The sequence below is a fragment of the Pleurodeles waltl genome, chromosome 11 (assembly GCF_031143425.1).
Source record: "Pleurodeles waltl isolate 20211129_DDA chromosome 11, aPleWal1.hap1.20221129, whole genome shotgun sequence".
Classification (NCBI taxonomy): Eukaryota; Metazoa; Chordata; class Amphibia; order Caudata; family Salamandridae; genus Pleurodeles; species Pleurodeles waltl.
This window is the reverse complement of record NC_090450.1, coordinates 989317943-989343630: the sequence shown is the minus strand read 5'-3', so window position 1 is coordinate 989343630 and position 25688 is coordinate 989317943. Positions and strand designations below refer to the sequence as shown.

Here is a 25688-nt window from a genome sequence, read left to right as displayed (position 1 = left end):
TCCCTGCTCTGGCATGAAACACCCTACCTGGGGGGTGGTGCCCAGAGCTCCTCCAGGTGGTCACTTGGTTCTGCCATCTTGGAAACAAGATGGGCGGAGGCCTCTGGGGGCTTCTGACTGGTAAGGCCAGATACCTGATGTCAGAGACCCCTCCTTGATAAGTGGTCACTCCAGAGTGAACAAACCCCCTTTTCTGGACTATTTAGGGACTCCCTTGTGGGTGGGTCCCCAGATTTGTTGTGCAAGATTCTATCAGGACTCCCTAGCAAAGACCTCTTCTGCTCCTGGTTCCTGGAACTCCTACTGGGTAACACAGGAACCGAACAAGAGTTCTCCTTGCAACATTGATTCCTTGGCTTCTACAGCAATCTGCAACATTTCCAGAGCTGTGTATCCTCTGGGGTTGGCAAGACATCAGCTGCATCAGGAAGCAAGAAGGAATTTCCTTTGGAGTGAAGGAATCACTCCCCTGTATCCGCAGGCACATAAGGCAACAATGTCTGGCTTGTGGGATCTTCTGTCCTCCAGATCTGTGAAGATTCTCCAACACAGGAGGTGGTTTTGAGGGATCCCCTCGGTCCTCTTTGCCTTCTTTCCAGCGTGGGAGACGGTGAGCTCTTGCCTCTTCCATCAGGACAGAATTCCTCTGCACCATGGCTGTTGCATCAACCAAGGCTTGTTGACTCCTGCTCTGAAGGATCTTCAGGTTCCAAGTAGCCCCAGCACTCTACCACTGCAAGGACCGTCTCCTCTCTGCTGCTCCAGCGATGTGGGGTTCCTCTTCAGGTATGCTGACTGGGCCTCACTGTGACTTGCTGTGCCTTCTGTCAATGGGTTCCTTTTGGGGTTCCAACCTCTTCTGCTGGCTCTCCTGCCTTCTGAGGATGAGCCAGGACTCCCCTTCAACAATGGAGTCCACAGGACCTTGCTGGTCCTCCACAGCTTTGGAAAACTTCCACAGACTCCTCTTGCATTTTCTTGTGCTTGTTGGTGGCCATCCTGACCACTAACCCGTCTGCAATCCGGCAACTGTTGAGGGACAGCTCGTAGGCCACTTCAGGGACTCCTCTGCAGCTCCTTGACCCTGCAGCTCGACTTCATCGCTGTCGACCCTGATCTTCAGCTGCAGAAGGGTGGGCATTGGCTCCTGCCCCCCTGGACACTCCTGCGTGGACTGGACTCCATCCCCTTCTTTAGTAGTTCTTCATCCGGAATCCACCCTTGCGTTCCCCTTGTCCTGTTTCTGCAATTTCCAGCCGTGAAGTCCCAATGTTAGCCTATGGGAAAAACTGGATAACTTACCTCTGCATCCCTGTGCTTTGGGATCGTCTAGATACTTACCTTTTGGGGTTCTACTCTCTCCCAACGAGTGTCTAACTACACCATGCACTCTGGTGGGGGACACAAGTTCACACTCCTTTTTTTTGTTTTTTAATATGGTTTGGCTCCTCTATAGGGCCCTTGATAATTTATGCTATTCCTAATTACTCATCTATGTATAGTTGTGTCCATATTTCCAGAGCAAAGTACTCCTATGGTAGTCTAGTTTAGTGTGCCTGTAATAAATACCTTTAGTTTTGCAACACTGTGGTTAATTTCATGTGATAAGTGACTGTGTGACTACTGTGGTATTGTAAGTGCTTCACCACAGCTACCTCATTGAGCCCTGGCTGTCTAGACACACTACCCCTCACTAATGGGGGTTTGCTTGGACCTGGTATAAGGTGTAATGCCATAGGTGTCCACCACACACTGGGCCAGCTTCATAAACCGATTGCATAAATTATATTTGTCAGAGCTCTCCGGATCCGGAGATTTTCCCAGTGACTTACTTTTATGTTTATTTGATTATTTTTTTTTTTTTTTTTTTTTTGTACCAGCACTTTTTTTTAGAAGACTCCTGTGCTTGATTGGTATTATCCTTCTCAGGATTACCTTTAAACTGTGGCTTGTTTGGTCTGGCCCCTAAATTATTGTGATCTCTGGTTGTATAGGTTTCTGGAATAAGTTTTGGTAACTCGCACTCCTGATCTAGCAAAGGAACTTGCATGAGATGTTGGTGAACTGCCATTGCTGCTGCTTCGCCTATTATATTTCCTAAAAGTATTGAGAATACTGTGGCAAAATTGCCAATTAATTTCATCCTCCAATCCAGGTCAGGGGTAGCACTGTATACATTTAGTATCTGTTTTAACACTTCTGGCAAAACATCAGGAGATGGTGTGCCATGAGTTATCCAGTATTGGATCTTTCATAGATTCACATGCTTGAATCTCTCCCGTCGTTGATATGGGAGTCCCACGGTAACCTAAAAAGCAGTACATAGCAACAACCAAACTGATCATAGAGTTTGTAAAGCAAAACAGGCCCAAATTTGACAGATTGTCCATGTCATTATATAAGATGGACCAAACTTGAATCACAGCCAATCAGGCGACAGCACCCTCTAGAACACTCCCAAGCGAAGCTCCCTTCCTCAGATTTTCACCGCACGTCGAGTGTGAAGGGAGTCTCCCTGAGCTCTGCTCAGTTATTTCCACAGTTTATTCTTCAGAGAATGTTTGGATTTCCAAGAATGTAGTCTGATTCTAAAGGCCTCTTTCGTCCCTGCAAGACCAGTGGGGAAAAGAGTTCATGTGGATGATCAACATAAAAACTGTATTTATTGCCTTCATCCCACTCATAAGGCAAAGGACTGTAAGATCTGTCATACTTTCCCAACAAAAACTCTGAGAGACAGTGGGAAGATTGTTATTGTGGCTACAGAAAACCAAAGGTCTGAGAACATCTGATGAGGACAGTGACTCTGTGCCTAAATCCCATACGAGGGCTAGATCTCTTGAGGGAACGTCTGAGGAGAGCAGGAAGTCCCTAAAACTGCATCATCACTCTAAGGAATCCAAAAAGAGTGAAAGAGAAAAGCAGCCCTCTTCAGAGGTAGCTTCCTCTGCTTTGACTATCCCCTGTAAGCCACTGAAACAAAAGGGGCACAAATCTCCAGTTGTTCTGTCATCAACAACGAAGTCCCCATCGCCGGCAACATGACGACTACTGTTGTATCATCAACGAGACTGAGCGTCGTCGATTATGACATTCTCCACGCTGGGGCCAATTTAGTCTGCGAGGCCCTCAGACGTCCCAAGACTTCACAGGATGCATCGTTGAATGTATTACCTCTAGTGATGCTTCCATCATCGACACTACCATTGACGACGTTGCCACAGTCGACACTTTCATCGTTGACGCTTCCATCGACATCTTCACCATCAACACTTCCGCTGTCTAGAGTTCCATTGTTGACGATACCGCCGTCAACCCTCCCGTTGACAAAGACAATTTCGACGAGCATCAAAATTAGAACCTACCACAAGTCTACCATGACTTATGCGACAAACATTTCACCTCTTCTTCAAAGTCACCTTTTAGACATGGAGGACTCTGAGGAAGGACCTTTCGGACAGGCTCATAGTCCCTTGGAGCTCCATGTGAAATATCAGGACAAGGAAGAGGACGACGAATACTATGACTATCAGACTCGACAGGTTGAGGTATACTATCGCCAACCCTCTACTAAAAAGTACGCAGAACACCACTATTATACGGAGTACCATCGTCTGCTGGAGAAGGCGGCTATGTCTTGTTCACTTAGAGGTTCTTCAGAGCATGCTGTTGGACTATAGACGCTGCTTTCCACCACAGACAGAAGTGCCACCATCTACTGTAGCAAACACAACTTCTATTCCGCTCCCAGACATGCCACCGCCAATGACACCCAGAATGACGCCACCTCTTCATGCTGTTCCTCCGCCTAGAGATGATCCTTCTACATCGGAGGATGAAACTAGGGAAGAGGGTGAATTGCCATCTCAACAGGATGAATGGCAGGATTGTTATTCCTACCCCATCCCCACCTCAGTATCCTACAGCTGACTCCCCTCATGAAGTTCTTGGGGGTCTTCACGCAGTTATGGAAAGAGCAGCAGAGAGGCTTCATTTACCCATTACAGTCCAGATTGTTTCTTGTACGACTTCAAGGATCAAGCACGAAAATCGATAAGATCAATTCCGGTCATTTATGGCAGGAGGTTGTCAGGATCATGAAAAATCCTGCTACGGTGCCAGCTGTTCCACGGATCGATAAGAAATACAGGGCTCTGAATGATGCTCCTGCATGTCTCACGGGTCATCCTCAGCCAGACTCTGATATCACAAGCTGCACAGAGGTGTTCTAAGAATCCAGCAGACCCTATCTCAGTACCCCTTGACAGGGATGGTCGACGCCTTGACACAATTTGAAAAAAGTTTTCGCTCATGTCGGCCGTTACGGTAAGAGCTGCTAATGCCTTAGCTATCTTAGCACGGTAGGACAGGCAGATGTGGTCCAATATTAAGTCTTTCCTGGATCTCATCCCTGAGGAGCAGAGCCAAGAGGCGAAGAAGATTTTACAGGAGGGGGAGCTCGCCTCTTCTGAGATTCTTAATGCCCTGGACATAGCCTCAACCGGATTTCGGCAATTGGCAAGAGCTACTGTTCTGAGACGCCAAGGATGGTTGAAGGCCACTTCTTTTCGCCCGGAGGTACAAACAAAGGTCTTGGACATGGCATATGATGGAGACATGCTTTTTGGCAAGCATATAGATGAGGCTCCTCTTGCCATTAAAACTGACACTGATACCGCCAAGTCTCTTGGTTCTTTACAATATAGGAAATTGCCTTTCCAAATGGCAAGGTGGTGTGGTTCTTCTCCTACAGAGGATCATATTTCCATTCTCAACAGTTTCAGCTGTACCAACAATACAGACTGTCAGAATCGTTTAAACAGACTGCTGGTTTCCTCAGACAAGGGTGCCTGTCAAATCTTATCAGCCCAGAGACACGGGTCTTAAACAATGACCCTGCAGTAGTACCAGCTACTCTTCTATCCCACCACCAGGTAGGAGCGAACAAAACCAGATATCTGCGCAATTGGAAGCCTATCACCTCGAACCAATGGGTTTTAGACATCGTGGCTTACGGCCACACCCTAGAATTCACTGTCTGGCCACCAACCCCCCTGCAACTCCAACCCCCCTTTGAAAGGGGTGCATTCACCTCATCTTCACTTATTGAAAAATGAGGTCCAGTTGATGCTTCTCAAGGGGGCAATAGAAGTTCCTATGGCTCAGAGAGGCAGAGGATTTTATACAAGTTTTTTCCTTCTGCGAAAGAAATCAGGGAAATGGAGACCTATTCTGGACCTTCGGCATCTCAACAAGTACCTTTGCAAACAAACTTTCAGAATGATCACTCTTTCAGACATATTGAACCTCCTGACCATTGGAGACTATGACGTCTCTGGACCTGGAGGACGCCTATTTTAATTTCACCATCCATCCCAACCATCGCAGATACCTCTGTTTCACAGTGGCTGGTACTCACAATCAGTTCAAAGTCCTACCCTTCTGACTCAGATCAGCTCTGCGCATATTCACCAAGTGTCTGGCACCAGTAGCAGCTGCTCTCAGGCAGCAGGGTCACCAGGTATTCCATATCTGGACGACTGGCTCCTCAAGGGACCCACCAAACAAACTAACAGCAACAAAAGCTTGTATTGTGCTTTTAAAAAAAACTGGGTCTCACACTCCATGTCAAAAAATCCTGTACAACGCCCACTCAGAGGATGATTTTTCTCTGAGCAATTCTAGACACGCAGATGAACAAAGCTTTCCTTACGCAGGAACATCAGCATTGTCCAACATACCTGGCACAAACAATATTAAAAAGAGGGTCCGTTTCAGTGAGGTCGTACAAGTAGCTCCAGGGCATGATATCTTCCACCATCAATCTGGTGCCACATGCGCGTCTCAAAATGAGACAGTTACAAGAAGAATTGAAGGTTCATTGGAACCAACCACAAGGTTCGTTCGAAGATCACATTCTGGTAACACCAAGAATAAGGGCATGGGCTTGGTGGACTTGCCAGTCCTCTTTCTCAAGGTCTCACGTTCATTCCATTAGTCCCACAGTTATTTATTACCACAGACACTTCCATGGAAGGTTGGGGAGGACATCTCTAAAATCTCCAAGGTCAGGGAGAATGGTCATATCGCCAAAGGCTTATGCATATCAACAGCCTAGAACTCAAAGCCATTTTCTTCACATTGCAAGCGTTCCTTCTGAGGATAAAAGGTTCTTGAGTGCTGGTACGGACAGACAACACAACCAGCATGTATTATATAAACAAACAGGGAGGCACGAAGTCTTTAACACTTTCACAAGAAGCACAGGGACTATGGGATTGGCTTACAAGACGCATTTCACTGACAGCCGATCATGTTCCAGGGGTGCGCAACACACTAGCGGACGCGCTCAACAGAATCCACAATGATTGTCACGGATGGGAGCTGAATAAAGTTCTGCTAGACAAAATTTTTGCGACATGGGGGAAGCCAGCCCTAGACTTATTCGCAACAAACAACAATGCCAAATGCCGATATTACGCAAGTCGTTATCCCCTATCAAGGACTTGGGGTAATAACCTTTTGATGCGATGGTCCGGGATCTTTGCGTACGCTTTCCCCCATCCCATTGATCCCCAGAGTTATAGCCAAGATTAAGAGGGAACCCCGTTGCCTAATACTAATTGCTCCCAAATGGCCCGCAGTGCTGGTACACGGAGCTTCATCTGATATCGGAAACAGCACCAATACGCCTTCCTCTAATCCCAACACTGCTTTCAATGCGTCAGGGGCAGATTCAACATCCGGATCCAAGGTCACTACATTTGCACGCATGGCTCCTGAATTCCACGAGTTTCAAAATCTCAAAATAGCCCCAGAATGCAGATATACTGTTTAACGTTAGAGCAGTCATCACAAACAAAACGTATCGACTCAAATGGAAGAGGTTCTGTTTGTGTCAGCGGCACAACCTACACCCTTTTGAGGCTTCTCCAGAGCAGATTCTACCATACCTGCTGCTATTGGCAAAATCTGGGCTTATACACTCTTCAGTTAAGGTGCATCTGGCAGCAATTTCAACATAAGGCATTCTTCGGATACGGCCTCTCTTTGCTCGTAACATCTGATTAAGCAATTCATGAGGGGTGTATTCAGAGTTTTTCCTCCAGTAACGTTACCGCCAACTAAATGGCACCTTAATGTGGTGCTCTCTCTCAACTAATGAAGCCTCAGTTCGAACCCACACAAAGCGTATCTTAAATTCCTCACTTGGAAGGTAGCTTTACTTCTAGCGATCACGTCCTCCAGAAGGGTCCGTGAAATTCAAGCCTTCACAGTACAGCAACCTTTTCTGCGTTTCACGAACTATTTTGTCATTTTCAAAACAAATCAGAAGTTCATTCCTAAAGTTCCTTCAAATTTCATCTGAATCAGCTAGTTATTCTTTGAACATATTTTCCTAATCCGAGATCTCCTGTGGAAAAGTTCCTCCATCCATTGGATGTGAGTAGATGTCTTAAGTTTTATCTCCAGCAAACTAAGACTTTTTGCATAGCTGCTCAATTATTACTTTCCTATGGACCTGGGCGTCTGGGTTCCTCAGTGACAAAGGCAACAATAGCTAGATGGATATCGGCAACTATTCAACTCTGCCACTCTGCAGCAGGGAAACCCCTAAAAAGGCGACCTAGGGTGCATTCAATGAGAGCAGTTTCAACCTCTGCAACTCTGTTTGCTGAGGTGTCGCTGGATCAAATATGCTGTGCTGCTACTTGGAAGAGTACCCACTCCTTCGCGAAGTACTATTACTTTCAGGCTACCCATAAGACAGATGTGGCCATGGGCCAAGCAGTTCTCCGTTACCTGTTCCAGTAAAGGTGAGCCTCTTAGTAATGTAGAATTTAATTTTTCTATTATTGTTGTTTTTTTATATTGTTTTTGTATTAATCTGATATTTTTTCTCCAAGTTCGATGTCTATGCTTTCGCTATAGTCTTGATATCATTTGTATGCTTACTTACCTCTTTATATTTTTTTAAAAAAAAGAGAAGAGTTCATATGTATAAGTATATCGGGGTAAGAGAGAAAGGGAAAACGCAATGTTTTTCATTTCCTCCACCCATGTTAATGTTATGATACTGCTTGTTACTCTGATTCAAGCATGTGAATCTATGAAACATCCAATACTGGATAAGAAATTAGTTACTTACCTGTAACTGCAGTTATCCAGTATTGGTATCTTTCGTAGATTCACATGCGACCCACCCTCCTCCCCTTAGAGGCTCTCTTTTACTTAGGTTATATTCTTCACTCTCACTCTGAAAATCTGTGGAAGGGAGCTTCTCTTGGGAGTGTTGTCACCTGATTGGCTGTGATTCAAGTTTGGTTCATCTTATATAATGACATGGACAATCTGTCAAATTTGGGCCTGTTTTGCATTTCAAACTCTATGGTCAGTTTGGTTATTGCTATGTACTGCTTTTTAGGATACCGTGGGACTCCCACGTCAACAACGGGAGAGATTCAAGCATGTTAATCAATGAAAGATACCAATACTTGATAACTGCAGTTACGGGTAAGTAATTTCTTATGGTTTGAATTGCAGCAAAGACTGTATTCCACGTTGCACAATCATGAATGGAAGGTGTACCAAGTGTCAAGCAAATTGTAAGAATTGTTTTTGTCTTGAGGTCTCGTATGGGGAAACACTGCTCCAAGGAGATTTGTTTTTTTGAGCAAGTCGGAAGGGAGTTTACGCCTGTCTGGTGGGTAGTTTATCTATCCATAATAGCATTAAAAGTCACTAGGTGAATCCCTGGCGTAGCCAATTGTGGTTGGATTACTTGAGCAGTCATTGCTGGAGCAATGTCTGCATTACAAATTGTGTTGAGTGACGGGCTTTGTCTTAGATTATATAAAGGCTTACCATCTTCAGGAAGTACCTCCGGACATAACTCTTCAGATAAGGTCCCTCCCCTCCCCCTCCCAGTGCCTTGAGACCCTCACGGGCTTTACAAAAATTGATTTATATAAGGAACGCAGATTGGCTGCTGCTAAATTTTGTATGTTTGGGTATGGTATGTTAGAAGCTAGAACTGGCCATGTGGCCCCGTCATTACCAATCTAGCATGTACAGCATGTGGTAGGTTGCCTTAGAACCAACTTTGATGAGCATGATATGTCAATAGTATTTCTAAATAGTTGTATGCTCTATATTGTTGTGGAACGTTCGCTCTTGTGTATATATGAAATGTATTTTTATTGGCATCAACGAGAAAAATGAACTTTCAGACTCTTCCATAGTCGACTGCGTCCAAACCTATCCCACAAAAAGGGAAAACATTATCACACCTGCACACAAATCACCAAGTAAAGTACCTTCATTGCTACCCTTCTACCTCCTGGATGAATACTCGAACAAGGACAGTCTTTTTCTGGTAGCTCTTAGCCCATCACAATTGCACATAAAATGCCTGGAACATTCTGATGGAGAAGACGATGAGCAGCAATATTAAGACCAACTGCATCACCAGCAACACCAATGTCGAACAAATGGTATGTACACCATGTGTTGGTAACCGACCTCCAAATGAAGATAGAAATAGATCTCCACCAAATGCAGTCCCTGTTCAACGCAGTTCTGTCCCACCTCCACCTTCTACTCCAGCATCTTCCCACTTGTTGCCTTCTACTCCACGCCTGCCACATTCTCCACAGGTCAGTTAGATGATCCCACGTCATCTGAGGGAGGAGGAAGGGGAGCTTCAGGACCGCCAGGACAAATGGGATGATTACGTATTGCCAGAACCATTATCTCCTTCTCCAACACCAATTGACTCCCCAAAGTAGATGTAGGAGGTTTCCACAATATACTAGAGCGAGCAGCACTTCGATTTGGGCTTCCAATACCAACAAAACAAAAGGACTGTTGCCTTTATGATTTTAAAGAACTTTACAGGAAAACTGGCAGTGCCATACACATTATTGATTATATTTGGGAAGAGGACCTGAAAGGAATGTGCAGTCCAGTTTTGGGTCCAGCGGTGTTACCATGGCTGGATAAAAAAAAACAACATGGCCCCAGAGAACACCCCAGCTTGCCTGACTGGTTATCCAAGACCAGACGGGTCAGGCAGCCAAGGGAAGGTTTAAGAACCCTTCAACACCTTGATCAGCACCACCAGATAAAGACAGTAGATGTCTACACAATGTAAGAAAATGCTTTTCAGCAGTGTCTGTGCTCAGTCAGAGCTGCAAATTCATTGGCCCTTCTAGGTAGATACGGCAGGAAGTTATGGTCTGCGGCTGACATAAAAGGAGAGGCAAAAAAGATTTTAGCAAACTGGGAACACACTTCTTTGTAAGTCATTGACTGCGTGATGGACATTGCAAATACTGGATTCAGCAGATTGTGAGAGCAACAGCTTTACTACATCAAGGATGGCTCACAGCTACCTTGTTCAGGCCCGAGGTACAATCCAGAATAGAGGTTCTCTCGTAGGGGAATTTCCATGATAGTCATAAGCATTGAATAGTTCCGCGCGCCTGCGGGGACCCCGGAGCACTGATGTGAATTATATTCTTAAGTGCAAACACCAGCCGTTTAAAGAAAAGGTCTGTCAAAAAACACTTAAGAATAACATTGTGCAGCCTATGTGAATAGCTACACAGGCCAAATTGTTGAAAAGAAAATCAATAGTAGTGTAAATTCATGTTCAAACACCTATTTATTCTAGAAATGTAATAACAAATACATTCTCATACTTTATTTACACCTCTGATGAGAATAAAACAATGCAGGGCAGTGTAGCCCATAGGCTGCCATTATACAGAATGTAAATAGAGCTGTGCCTTTAAGAAAAGCAAAGTCTTCCTGTTTCCCATCATGCACAGCAAAAGGCAGTTGCCTCAGTTCTTTTTTCCGGCTCCTGCTGACAGGACCCTGAAGCATTGAGCTCTACCTCATAAAAGCTTTTGTGACAGAAATTCATTGAAATATCTTCTGAATTTCATTTTCACTCGACGTTTTTACCTTTGAGTGATCATTTTCTACTGATTTCTGTTAAATTCTGACAGAATTTTGAGGTTTTTCTAGTTAGAAATGCCTTCACTTTTTGATAAATGTCCTTCTTGTGGAAGAAAGAAGGCTAAAACAGATCCACATACGGTCTGTATAATTTGTCTTCCATCCAGCCACAAACCGGAGTCGTGTGACATCTGTAAAACCTTCTCTAGAAGAACCCTTCGTGACAGAGAGAAGATCCGACTCCAGGCGAAAGAGGACAGGAGAAAAAGTGGCCATTCCACTACAGAGCGAGGAGAAGGTCAGACTTCTACCAGGGCTCAACCTGTTTCCTCCATGACTCCTTCCAGACCTGCTGAAAAACGACATAGATCTCCGACGACGTCGAGAGCGTCGACGTCGAAGCAGGGAACGGCGCCAACATGTTCGCCGTCGAGGAGTGCTTTGCCGGCGAGAAAACGACATCGTTCGCCGTCGACAGCTATTTCGCCGTCGAGGCGGCGAAGACACCCGACGTCGAGAAGATCTGGGTCGCCGTCGACACGGCGAACACAGTCCACGTCAAGGAGATCCGAGTCGGGCTCGCCGTCGACACGGCGAGGGAGATCGCCGTCGAGAGAGAGTGTTCGCCGTCGGAGGCGTTCACCGTCACTGCACCGACGTCGAGGTTCGTCGTCGAGAGGTTCTCAGCGGCGAGACGAGTCGACGTCTAGAGGCACTCGGCGTCACCGCAGTTCGACGTCGAGGAGTGCTTCGACGTCGAGAAGACCATCTAAGAGGCCTAGAAGGGTTTATACAACCTCAGAATCCTCGGCCTCGCTTATCCTACTTCCAGCATCACCACAGCTCTCACAAAGGCAGTCGCCTTTACCACAGACGCCGGTAACACCTACGGCTCCTCTTCCGGCGCCTCCTCCAGAACCTGTTCCGAGGACTCCAACGCGATCTGCAGGGCGTTCTGGTTATTCCTCGAGACGTACATCTACCTCAAGGCACCGCCGTCAATCACACCATGGACATTCTTCATCGTCCACACGAGACTACTCTCCAACCTTATCAGACTCACCATCCCCAAGAGTGTCTCCCATAGATGATGTCAACACATTTCAGGAGGTCTTAGTGAGAGGGGCAACCAAGCTGAATATCCCGCTAGCAGCTCCAGCCCAATCGACATCAGTAATCTTTGAGACCTTGCATCAAAGGACATCTTCACGACCTTTACTTCCACTGGTTCCGGGTCTTATTGAACCGGCAATGGACATTTTTCTCACGCCGGCTACAACAAAGTCTGCTCCTTCCAGACTCATTAAAAAGTACCGTCCACCAGAGCAAGATCCTCTATTCTTGAGGTCGGACCCAGTACCAGACTCGGTAGTTATAGTGGCAGCGAAGAAATCGCATTCGACGTCACCGTCTTCCTCTGCTCCCCCAGACAAAGAAAGCAGAAAGATCGATGCTGCAGGAAGAAAAGTATGCTCGACGGCATCTATCACCATGAAAGCAGCCAGTGCCACTGCTTTATTAGGGAGATATGATCGATCCCTCTGGGACTCTATACTACAGTTCTCAGAGCATCTCCCTAGGGACAAAAGGGAAGATTTCCTAGAGGTCGTGAGCGAGGGAGCAATGGTTTCTAACCAGATCATAAGTGCTGCGGCAGATGCTTCAACTCTATCCGCACATAACTATGCTCATGGTATAGCGCTCAGGAGACATGCATGGCTGCGGCTTACATCGCTTAAACCCGAAGCACAGCAGAGGATACAGAACCTGCCTTTCTCAGGCTCCACTTTATTCGGCTCTCATGCCGATGATGAGATGGCCAGAATGAAGTCGGAGCTGGATACCTTAAAAGCGGTAGGCATAGAGCGACCTAAAGAACAGCGAAAGGGATTCCGCCCATATCAAAGAAGACTGTTCACCCACAGGTATCAGGCTCCACATTGGTCGTCTTCACGCCCTCAGCAACAGCAGCAGCAGCAGCATCAGAGGGGCTTCTCCAGAAAGTCGACAAGGGGTCGTTCAACACCTCAGACCCAGACACCTCGACAAACTCCCACGTCTAGGCCCTGAATCTTTGCTTCCCCCTCCTCCGTTACCCACTCCGGTAGGGGGAAGTATCTCAAATCATCTAGACGAGTGGCTACGCATCACAACAGACGCCTGGGTATTGAATATTGTGAGACATGGTTACGCTCTCAGATTCACCAGTTCTCCACCATCTGTTCCACCCAAAACAGCCAACCACCATCTCGAAGCTCTGCAGTTAGAGGTCAATATCCTATTGCAAAAAAGAGCCATAGAACCCGTTCCCATCAGCCAACATGGGAAGGGGATTTATTCGAGATATTTCCTTGTACAGAAAAAAGACAAACAAGAGTTTCGTCCCATCTTAGATCTGAGGACAGCAAACAAATGGATTCGCAAAGAAAAATTCAGGATGTTAGCCATACACCAAATTTACCCACATTTACGTCAGGGCGACTGGCTATGTGCGATAGATCTTTGCGACGCTTACTTCCATATCCCAGTAGCCAAGAAACATCGAAAATTCCTAAGGTTCACTGTCGGAAAACGCCATTACCAATTTGCAGTTCTACCGTTCGGCCTAAAATCAGCGCCAAGGACTTTTTCCAAATGCATGGCGGTAGTAGCCGCCCACTTGAGGAAACAGCGAATATTCGTCTATCCCTATCTAGACGATTGGCTCATAAAGGCCTCCAGCTATCTCGAGGCACAGCAGCATTTCAAATGGACTCTACAACTGCTACAAAAACTTGGTCTTCAAGTCAATCTTCTGAAATCAACAGCAACACCTGTTCAGAGGTTGCATTACTTAGGGGCCATTGTAGATACCAAGCTAGGAAAGGTGTTTCCTTCGGAGGAACGACGGTTATCGATTCTCCAAAAGTGCAAACAACTGCAGGAAAGACCTCAAGCCACTGCAAGAATAATAGCTTCTCTACTGGGCTCGATGGCGTCTTGTATCCATCTGGTTCCCAATGCTCGTCTCCATATGAGACCATTGCAGGAAAATCTAGAGGATCAGTGGTGTCAACTGAGGGACGATTGGGAGAACAAAGTCCTGCTGTCTCCTCACACCCTACAATCCCTCAAGTGGTGGTGTTTGCCCAGCAATCTCTTGGTGGGGAATTCCGTTCCAACAACGACCTCCATCTCAAACCATCGTAACAGATGCGTCACTGCTCGGATGGGGGGCGCACATGGAACATCTTCGAGTCCAAGGCGAGTGGTCACAGAAAGAGAGTCTCTATCACATCAACCTGCTGGAACTTCGCGCAGTCCACCTTGCGCTCAAAGCCTTCCTTCCCTCTCTGAGAACGGAAACTCTCCTTCTTCAGACAGACAACGTGGCCACTATGTACTACGTGAACAAACAAGGAGGCACCAGGTCCAGAATTTTATCCAGAGAGGCCCAGACAATCTGGCATTGGCTTCTAGCCAGGAACCTGTCGCTAGTGGCAACTCACCTGCCCGGCATCCAGAATGTTCAAGCGGATGCCCTCAGTCGGGTAATAAGCGAGAACCACGAATGGGTACTACACGACGACGTCGTTCATTCCATTTTCGCACTCTGGGGTACCCCTTCTACAGACCTATTCGCAACCCCAGAAAACAAAAAATGCCAAAACTTCGCCTCCAGATATTACCATCCAGGGACACTGGGGAATGCCCTATGGATAAGCTGGTCAGGGGCATTTCTTTACGCCTTTCCACCGCTTCCCCTGATTCCGGCAGTTCTCCAGAAGCTGTCCAATGCTCAGACCAAAATGATCCTAATTGCTCCGGAGTGGCCACGCCAGTGGTGGTTCCCAGACCTTCTTCACCGGTCACTCAAACCACACATCAGGCTACCATATCGCCCGGACCTTCTCACGAAGTTCAGAGGGCAGATATCTCATCCCAACCCCTCATCGTTGAGTTTGGCAGCATGGCTCCTGAGCTAGTGCAATATGGACATTTGAACTTACCTCAGGACTGTATGGAAATTCTGAGGGAAGCAAAACGCCCTTCCACACGATCAGCCTATGCAAGCAAGTGGAAGAGATTCTGCATTTGGTGTTTACACAACAACATTGACCCGGTTTCTTGTGGAGAACAATCTATCTTACCATACTTGTTAAGTTTGGCAAAATCGGGCTTACAACTGTCGTCAATAAAAGTTCACTTGGCGGCGATAACAGCATACAGAAAGAGTCCTTCACAAACTTCCTTTTTTCGGATTCCGATTATTAAGGATTTCCTAGAAGGTTTAAAAAAGGTTTTTCCTCCCATTAGAAAGCCTTCTCCTCCATGGGAACTGAACGTTGTCTTATCACGTCTGATGCTGCCGCCATTCGAGCCGATACACAAGGCATCGCTGCAGCATCTCACATGGAAAGCTGCTTTTCTGGTGGCAATCACTTCAGCGCGTAGGGTCAGCGAAATCCAGGCCCTTTGCGCTCAGGAACCCTACACGGTTTTTCATTCTGCAAAAGTGGTAATGAGAACTCATCCAAAATTTCTACCTAAGGTAGTCTCCGACTTCCATGTGAACCAAACAATTTCATTACCGACTTTCTTTCAGAATCCAGCTACTCCTGCTGAGAGAACTCTGCACTCTCTGGATGTAAAGAGAGTATTGAAATTTTACTTGGACAGGACAAAAAGCTTACGAAAATCACAACAGCTTTTTATTAACTATGGCCCAATCAGAACAGGTTTGGGCACATCTAAACAATCTTTATCCAGGTGGATTGTTTCATGTATAATGTTATGTTATCAGTTAGCAAACAAATCCCTTGGTGGTAGACCAAAAGCCCACTCGACCAGAGGGAAAGCAGCTACTGTAGCCTTGATGAGAAATGTCCCTTTGGCAGAAATATGCAAGGCTGCCACTTGGAGGTCGGTCCATACCTTTACTAAGCATTACTGCCTTGATACAGACGCTAGGGCAGATGCTCAGGTTGGACAGGCTTTACTCAAGAATTTGTTTGCATGATTCATGTTTTTCTCAGTATTCTTATGTCGACTCCACCGCGGTTATGGGGATGGGCTTGCTACTCTATTCAATGCTTATGACTATACATGGAAATCCCCTACGAGAGAAGGAATGGTTTCTTACCTGTAACTCCAGTTCTCTCGTAGGGGTATTTCCATGATGGTCATAAGCAACCCTCCCTCCTCCCCGGTGGAGTTGACATAGAACATGAATATTATGGAGGTGGGTACTCCAACAAATGTTTTGTTTTTTCTTCATGTCAGGTAATAGCCTCCAAAAAAGAACTGAGGCAACTGCCTTTTGCTGTGCATGATGGGAAACAGGAAGACTTTGCATATTTGCCTAGGCCTTCCCTCCGATACCCCCTCCTTCCAAAACTCATCAGGAAGATGAAGGCTGAGCCCTCCAAGATGATACTCATAGCCCCAGCACGGCCGTGTCAGCACTGGTTTATGGAGCCTCTACTCTCAGCATGGTGACACATACCACTCAAACCAATAGCATTTCTAGTGACAATGAACCAGGGTCAAGTTCACCATCCATACCCCAAGTCTCTTCGGTTAGTGGCTTGGCTCCTTAGTTCTACGAATTTGGGTACTTAAACTCTCCTTCAGCCCGCAGGGAAATTCTAGCTAGGGCAAGATCAGACAGAACTAACAGGACATATCATTTGAAATGGAAGAGATTTTGCATTTGATGCCAAACATCAAATATCCCCCCCATCTCTTTGTCACTATAGAAGATTCTCCCCTACTTAATTACACTTGGCTCAGTCAGGCTTATCACATTCTCCTTTTAAAGTACACCTTGCTGCCATCTCTCGTTTTAGGAGATCACCGAAAACTCCATCTCTGTGGTTGATGAGGTTATTTAAGGATTGTTCTGCACATTCCTGCCGGTAAGACCTCATTCGCAGTGGCAGCAACACACAGTTCTTTCACAGCTAATAAATCCACCTTTTGTACCTATTCACAAAGTGGATATAAAGTATAATTCTTGGAAAATAGCTCTCCTCCTCATCCTCACGTCGGCTGGCGAGTAAATAAAATCCAAGCTTTCACCATCCAGGAACCCTTCTTTTAATTTAGGGACGACAGGGTTATTCTGCGTATCAATCCTAAATTAATTCCTAAAGTCTTGATTGATTTTCCATCTCGGTGAACCCATGGCATTAGTCTTTTTTTCCAAATCCTCAGACTTTGCCGGAAAGGGCACTGCACTCTCTAGATATTAAAAGGTGTTTAAAGTTCTATCTACACAGAACAAGACATTTTCGTAAATCCAATCAGCTCTTCATTGCATATAGTGCACCTAGAAAGGGTTTTCCACTAACTAAACAAAGCATTTCCAGATGTATCTTTGACACCATTATATTCTGTCCCCAACAAGCTGGTAGAGCTTTGAATTCAAAAGTTCGATCTCATTTCACAAGAGCTGTCCCCACATCCATGGCGCTGTTTGCTGGAGTATCATTACCAGACATATGCAGAGCAGCAACATGGAAAACTGCTCATACCTTCAATCAGCACTATTGCTTGGAGGCGTAACTCCACAAGTAAGCAGCAGTAGGTCAAGCTGTTCTGCGACACCCGTTTTAATAAAGGTGAGCCAATTTCTTTCCATCCCACCATGTTTAATTCTTATGCACATTTTAATCTCTATTGCTAAGGTATAGCTATAAAGATGTATATATTTATTTACATATGTATAGTTCACTGTTTCAATTTATATTTATCTACCAGAAAATGTGCCCAATACTGCTATCTACTCTGATTCAAGCATGTGAATCTATGAAAGTTCTAGTACTGGAGTAAGGAATACGTTACCTATAACTGTAGTTCTTCAGTATTAGTCTTTCATAGATTCACATGCAAACCACCCACCTCCCCTGAGAATCTCACCTTTATTTTCTCGTTAGTTATTCTGGTAAGCACTATTGCTGTGAAAATCTGAGGCACTGGCACTTCTCTCAGGTAGGTTCTACAGGGCGGTGTTGTCTGATTGGTTTATCCTTAAGTTTATTCCCTTTTTGCCTAATGCCTATGATACTAAACCAAAAGGCCCAAGGCCTATATGTTATGTCCCTGTTGACACTACTTTTTTAAAGGTACCGCTGACTCGCATCCTGATGACGGAGAATGATTGACACATGTGAATCTATGAAAGATTTCAATACTGGAGAACTACAGTTACAGGTAAGTAACTTATTCCTTACATGTTGTGCAAAGGCTAAGCAAGCAAGCAGCTTTTGCCAGATTCTTGGAAGACCACCATGCAAGAGATGTGTTTAAATGGAAGTAGCTTAACTAAAATAATAAAATATGAAATTTTAAAACAATGCTAAAACCAGGGGGAACCAACTCTTGTCCAATAGGTCTTTACGACTGACCCATCTCTGAATAGATATTTCTTTAATATCTATTCGAAAGGTGAGGAATCTGTGGTTAGAAGTTTCTATCAGAAGAACAAGTCTAGCCACAGATTCCTTACCAACCCTCGCTGTTCTGTGAATTGGACCCTGCCACTAAAAAGATCCCAAGTCTGTGAATCTACACACAGGTTGATATCAATTAACTGTTGCAGCTCTGTTTCTGGGGGCTCAAACTGCCTCAAAAGCAAATTACATCAGCACACGAGTGCCCCCTATATTGGCTCCGCTCTTCCTTTCTGGAGCAGAAAGGCACTGGAACGAAGCCGGAAAACGCGATCTGCTCAGAAGTTTCCAGATCCAGTCTGATGCCTTGGGGAAATATTCAAAAGTGAGGTATCTGCGGTTCGATAGTATCTACCCGAAAGAGTATTGCCAATGGTAAGTAACTTTCTCATTTGTCATGCACCAAGCACTTTATGCACTTTGCGCCTTTTGCACTGGACTGTAACACACATTGTATCATGATATCTGAATAATACACTGCATTTTAAATTGATCAGTCAGCTCTTTGGTGATTCATTAAGTGACACACTAGTACACCCCAATGTGATTGATGGACTTGAGTGGGTAGATCTGTGGATGAATTTGACTCACTGGGCCATTGTACTTGTAACTAGTCAATCCAGGTTTCGGTCTGGGTAAAAGAGCCTGTCCTTGTTTTATTTCCCAGAGGTGAATACAGCATTGCCAATTGGGAATTTCTGCTTTCCTATATAACTCTTTTTTTCTGTTTGTTACAGGAGTAATATGGACAAATTACGCCAAGGTATTGAGCTGGCCAAAAAGCAGCTGTGTGCTGTCCAGCAAACTGTGGCAAGTTGCATCTGCACAAATCTCATCATTTCCCAAGGGCCCTTCCTGTACTGCTACTTGATGGAGGTCAGTCCCTATCTAGAGACATGTACCCAAGGCTGTGATGAGAGACCTGGATCTGAATCTGAGAGTGTTTTGAAAGGTCTCAAAGTCACTCAATTGTTTTCACTATTTTACTTTGACACCTGATAGTTGCTTCACAGCTACAGACATAGTCCCCCCTCAGTCCTGTGAATGGGAAGTCCTGCCATAAGACTTCACCCAAGAGTTGTTGCTCTACAGTATTGCTCCACTGACTCATAGGTTCAACTTTCTCCAGTTTTGGATCTTTCATAGATTCTCATGCTTGAATCATCCCCGTTGTAGAGGTGGGAGTCCCACGTTAACCTTAAATATGCATAGCAGTAAGTGTATTACACTAGGCCTCAGTGGCCTATACAGGCACTGTTAAATCCTATCTGTTAGAAATGGGGTCTGTGGTTGGCAGTCAGGTTACCCCCTGTCCAAGCAAGGACACTCACTCTTGTCAGGGTAAGTCACACACAATCCAAATTATCCTGTGCCCACCCCCTGGTAGCTTGGCACTGAGCAGTCAGGCTTAACTTAGAAGGGAATGTGTAAAGTATTTGTGCAATAAATCATACAGTAACACAATATAGCACCGCAAAAATACACCACACAGTGTTTTGAAAAATATAGAATATTTATCTGGATATTTGCAGGTCAGAACGATCAAAGATGCAACAACTAAATGTAGAGATATCACTGAAAAGCGATATAAAGTGTCTTAAGTCTTTTAAAAGCAGTCTCTTTCAAGCACAAAGTACCTGGTTCGTGTGAAACATATCCACAAAGGGGTGCAGAGGAGAAGTGTGGAAACAAAGGGGTGTGTGTCGATTTCTCGGACCGCACACAGTGATGCGTCGTTTAGTTTCCTCGCAGGGTCGGCTGTGTGGCGATTTCCGGCACTCGGTCGTGGATCCTCTTTGGGTTTCAGGGTTTTCAGACGCCCTGGGGACTGTGCGTGGAATCCTGGGCTTGCGGAGCGAAGTCACAAGAGCTGCGTAATTCCGGTGGGCGTTGCGTGGAAGTTTCTTCCGCACGGCAGGTGCTGTGTCGATTTACCCTCTAAGTCGGGCTACATCGTCCCAGGTCGGCTGTGCTTCGATCCGGTGGTCTGTGCGTCGAAGTTCCGGTCCCAACGCAGGCCCTGCGTCAATCTTCTCCTTGCGAAGTTGTGCTGCGTCGTTCCGGTTCGGCGTGCAGTGAGTTTCTCACTGCGGGGCAGGCTGTGCGTCGGTTTTAGCAAGCTGTGTGTTGAATTTTCACCGCACAGGAAGTCCAGTTGCAAGAGAGAAGTCTTTTTGGTCCTGAGACTTCAGGGAACAGGAGGCGCAAGCTCTATCCAAGCCCCTTGGAGAGCACTTCCCCACAGCCTGGGAGCAGAGGTGGCAGCAGGGCAACAGCAAGGCAGCAGTCCTTCATAGAAAGCAGTCAGGTGAGTCCTTTGGGCAGCCAGTCAGTTCTTCTTGGCAGGTTCCAGGTTTCTCTTCCAGGGGATCCTCATCAATAGTCACAAACATTGAATATTCCCGCCCTCGTGCGGGGATCCCGGAGCATATATAAAAAACACACATGTGGAAGTATGAAATATACATGAAAAATATAGCATTTTTTAGTAGACAATTTTCATACCAGATTCATGTATACATGTGCATAACAGCAATGCAGACTATATTGATAAACAGGCTAAAATACTTTATTTCTACTGAGGTTTTGTGTTTAAAAAACAAAAAAACAATCTTTTTTTATAATTACAAGAAGAAACTTCCCAAACACCATAGCTGGGCCCAGGGAAAGTAGTAGCAACACATGTGAAAAAAGAGAAAAAACTACATTGAAAACAATGGAGCATTATTAGCCAATAGGCTGCATGCAGGTTAATACAGTAGAACCACAAAATTTGGCACCGTGCCTTTAAGACCCTGAGCACCTCCAGTCTCCCACCATGCCTCAGGGGTTAAGGAGAGGTGACAGTTGGTTCACAGTTAGGTCAGTTCTTTTTCCTGGCTTCTTCTGAGAGGATCCTGGAGCATTGAGCTCTTAATTTTTCCGAGTTTTTCACAGAAAAATATTCAAAAACGGTGTTTTTTTTCTACCTTCACTTGACGTTTTTCACCTTTGTCTGAGTGAGGGGATTTTTTCCTAACTGGAAAATGCCTTCTCTTTTTGTGAAGTGCCCTTCCTGTGGGAAGAAGGCCCAGTCTGATCCACACTCTCTCTGTATTGTGTTTGCGCCTCAGAGCCACTGCCCTGACACATGCAGGCACTGTAAGAACATGTCCAAGAGGACTCTGAAGGACAGAGAGAAAATCAGACTACATGGTCTTCATGAGAAGCAGAAGACATCGTCCTCTTCACTTCCCAGGCAGTCAACAAGCCATTCTCAGGAGAGACAGGCTAGATCAACGTCAGCTGGTAAGAAGGTGCCTGTGTTTCCCGTCAACGTCATCGCTGCCACCGTCTCATCATCACAGATCGCCGTCAATGGCGACCCGACCGACGTCGATGGATACGTTGACGAAGGCGCATAGCCATCATAGGGAGAGATCTCTGTCAACGGCAACCCACCGATCGACCTCGAGCCAGCACCGCCGTGCTCGTACACTGTCGAAGGCATCACACCCCTCGACGGCACGGAAGACGATGTCGAGATCCCCTCAACGGGAGAGCAGAGGCTTCCGTCGTCGGCGGTCCATCACTCAACGGCGAAGCATACGACGTCGAGCCGAGCACATTCAAGGGACCACCGGTCACGTTGAGGCGCTCGACGTAGAGACCTGAGCAGTCCATGGTACTTCCTTCGACGTCTGTACACCTTTTGACGTCGAGACAGGTACTGCCTATCTCTCAAGGGGAAGAGCGTCAGCAACCACCAGCTGACAAGAATGTCACTCCACCAAGTCCAGTGGTCTCCATAAGGAGTGGATCGTCTAGGCGGTCAAGGACCGCTTCGTCAGGGCACATCTCGCCCATAAACCTATCGCCAAGGTGGTTGGAGAGTCTTAACAAGACGCCTGCTTCTCCAGACTCTCAATACTCGCAGATGTATTCACCATCAGCATCTTCTGAGGACACCATCGCCAACGGCGCATACAGAACAGGCTCGTTCTACGTCTCGCCAGTCTGCCACTAGGCCTCGGCGCATTACAACAAGATCTACAAGCAGGTCCCGCTCCCAGAGACGATCAAGGTCAAGATAGCGCCATCACAGAAGGTCTCCTTGTCAACATTGTCGAGATCTTCCATAAGAGGTTACTCCCCGACTGACAGATTCTCCACCAGCTAGAGTTTCCCCGGTGGACGATATAACAACTTTCAACGAGGTGCTACTCAGGGGAGCACAAAAGCTTAATATTGATGTCCCGGAACCTTCAACCTACTCGTCAGTAATCTTTGAAACCCTGCAACACAGGGTGGTTTCGAAGAAGTTGTTAGCACTCGTGCCTGGTCTTCTCCAGCCAACCATGGAGACTTTTCTAACACCAGCAAACCTCCGTTCAGCTCCTGCTAGGATCTTTAAAAAATACAAGGCCCCTGATCAAGATCCTTTGTTTCTCAGGGCTGATCCACCACCAGACTCAGTCATATTGGCTGCAGCCCGCAAGACTCATTCAGTGGCGTCATCCTCTACGGTTCCACCAGACCAGGAGAGTAGACACCTGGACTCTCTGGGGAGGAAGTTGTGTGGCACGGCGGCATCTATGATGGTCTCCAGCGCCTCAGCACTCCTAGGCAGATATGATCGGTCCCTCTGGGACTCGCTGAGCAGATTTGCAGAAATGCTGCCTAGAGGACAGGCAGGACTTTCAGGAGATTCTTCAGGAGGGAAGTCTGGTGTCCAAACAAATCATCAGTGCAGCAGCAGACGGTGCAGACTTGGCAGCACATGGATACGCGCATGGGGTTTGTGCGAGAAGATCTTCCTGGCTGAGGCTCACAGGATTAAAGCAGGAAGCGCAACAGCATATCATGAATCTTCCGTTTAATGGAAACTCGCTATTTGGAACCCACACGGATGATGAGATGGCACGTATGAAGGCGGAGGTCGACACCATGAGGGCAGTGAGCCTCGAGAGAAGGAAAGACTTCAGACGAAGGTACAGGCTTTACGACAGGCACCCGTTCCAACAGAGGGTTCAAACCCCTCATTGGTCCCAGAGACCGCAACAGAAACAAGGGCGTCCCCTCTTCCAGTCTCGCAGGGCCACAAGAGACCGAGAATCAAGCAGACCTCAGCAGTCTATCCCAAAGCCCCCGCAAAACAATGAGGATTTGCTTCCCTCAATACCGTACAGCACTCTGGTTGGGGGGGGGGGGGAAAGTATCACAGCGTTCACTCACAAGTGGCATGGCATAAAAAAAGACAAATGGGTGCTGAACATTGTAGATAGTGGATACTCTTCTTTTCCGACAACCTCCACCTCATTTGCCACCAACCAAGTTGAGACCTGCTCAAATGAACTTATTACGCAAAGAGGTTCGCACTGTATTACAGAAAAAAGCGATAGAAAAGGTGCCAGCCGCTCAAGGAGCAAAAGGGCGTATACTCCCGCTATTTTCTAGTAGCAAAAAAGTGTCGGGAAGGAGTCTTCAGACCAATTTTAGACTTGAGGCTGCTGAACAAATACATAAGGAAACAAAAGTTCAGAATGCTGGCTCTTCATCAGATTTTCCCTCAACTGCATCGAGGAGACTGGATGTGCTCCATAGATCTGCAAGATGTGTATTTTCATATCCCGATCATTCCCAAACAACAGAAATTCCTACGATTTGTGATAGCCTCCCAACACTATCAGTTCAAGGTGCTTCCTTTAGCCCTAAAATCTGCCCCTCGCGCATTCTCCAAGTGTGTAGCAACAGTAGCGGTGCATTTAAGGAAGTAGAAAATCTTCATTTATCCATACCTAGACGACTGGCTACTGAAAGCCTCCTCCCCGGAACAGGCGAAAGAGCATCTAGACATTGTGCTCAGTGTTTTCCGATCTCTAGGTCTGCAAGTCAACTTCCAAAAGTCCACCCTCATCCCAACACAAACCTTCCACTACCTGGGAGCGATACTGAATACAGAGCTCGAAAGAATGTATCCTTCGGAGGAACAACTGTTATCAATAAGGAGGAAGTGTCAAGACCTTCTGGGTTCCCCTGCGCCTATGGCCCGTCAGGTGACATCTCTGTTGGGCTCCATGGCCTCTTGCATTTTCATTGTCCCGAACGCCAGATTGCATATGAGACGTGTTCAAGAGGCTCTAGATGAAAACTGGAATTAACACACTGGCCACTGGGAGGACAGAATGCTTCTCCGGTAGGAGCACGGCAATCATTACAATGGTGGATGCGCAGACATCACCTGTCAGTAGGAGATCCTTTTCATCAGCCAATTCCATCAGACACTCTGGTAACGGATGCATCGCTTCAGGGCTGGGGAGCTCATCTGGGTTCCCTTCAAGCTCGGGGCTTGTGGTCCAGCAAAGAGAAGTCGTACCATATCAACCTGCTGGAGCTCAGAGCGGTCCATCTGGCTCTCAAATCATTTGCTCCATCGATTCAGGGAAAGTCTCTCCTGGTGTAGACTGACAATACGACGACAATGTATTATCTGAACAAGCAAGGAGGGGCAAGATCCCGGCCCCTGTCTCGGGAGTCTCAAGTCATTTGGCATTGGCTCATAGCGAGGGGAATGTCTCTTGCAGCAATTCACCTCCCAGGGCAGCAAAACGTGGAGGTGGACTTCCTAAGCAGAACCCTCAGATGCCCACGATTGGGTACTTCACAACAAGGTTGTCTAAGACATCTTCGTTCAATGGGGTCAGCCTCAAGTTAGATCTGTTTGCAGACGAGATAAACAAAAAATGCCCAGACTTCGCGTCCAGGTTCTACTGTCCGGGGTCTCGAGGGAATGCCCTGTTGATCGACTGGTCAGGGATATTTCTCTACGCTTTTCCACCGATTCCCCTGATACCAGTGGTGATAAACAAACTCTACAGATCCAGCACCAGAATGATTCTCATAGCCCCGCAATGGCCTCATCAGTTCAGGTACACGGATCTTCTCAACCTATCAGAACAACCGTACAGGAGGCTGCCGTGCAGACCGGATCTCCTTTGCAGGCTGGAAGGCAGGATACTTCACCCCAACCTTCCCTCTCGGAGCTTGACGGCATGGCTCCTGAATTCCTGCAGTATGGGCATCTAGGGCTCTCACAGGAGTGCATGAACATCTTGAAGGAGTCCAGACGACCTTCCACGCGGCGTTCTTACACGTTCAAGTGGAAGAGGTTCTACATATGGTGTCGTCAGCAAGGTCAGAATCCTATACTGGCTCAGGAGGAGGTCATACTGTCTTACCTGCTCCATCTGGCGAAATCAGGTCTGCAAGTGTCATCTATTAAGGTACATTTATCTGCCATTACAGCCTATC

At 46.4% G+C, this 25688-nt stretch overlaps 1 protein-coding gene across 1 annotated transcript in view; it reads left to right on the top strand.

The window, feature by feature from the left end:
• CDC45 (cell division cycle 45) overlaps positions 1-25688 on the top strand; it is a 548847-nt gene that overhangs the window by 359299 nt on the left and 163860 nt on the right. The window contains exon 14 of the mRNA XM_069215317.1: positions 19136-19274. Coding sequence (XP_069071418.1) covers positions 19136-19274 — 139 coding nt within the window. The remainder of the gene's footprint in view (positions 1-19135; positions 19275-25688) is intronic.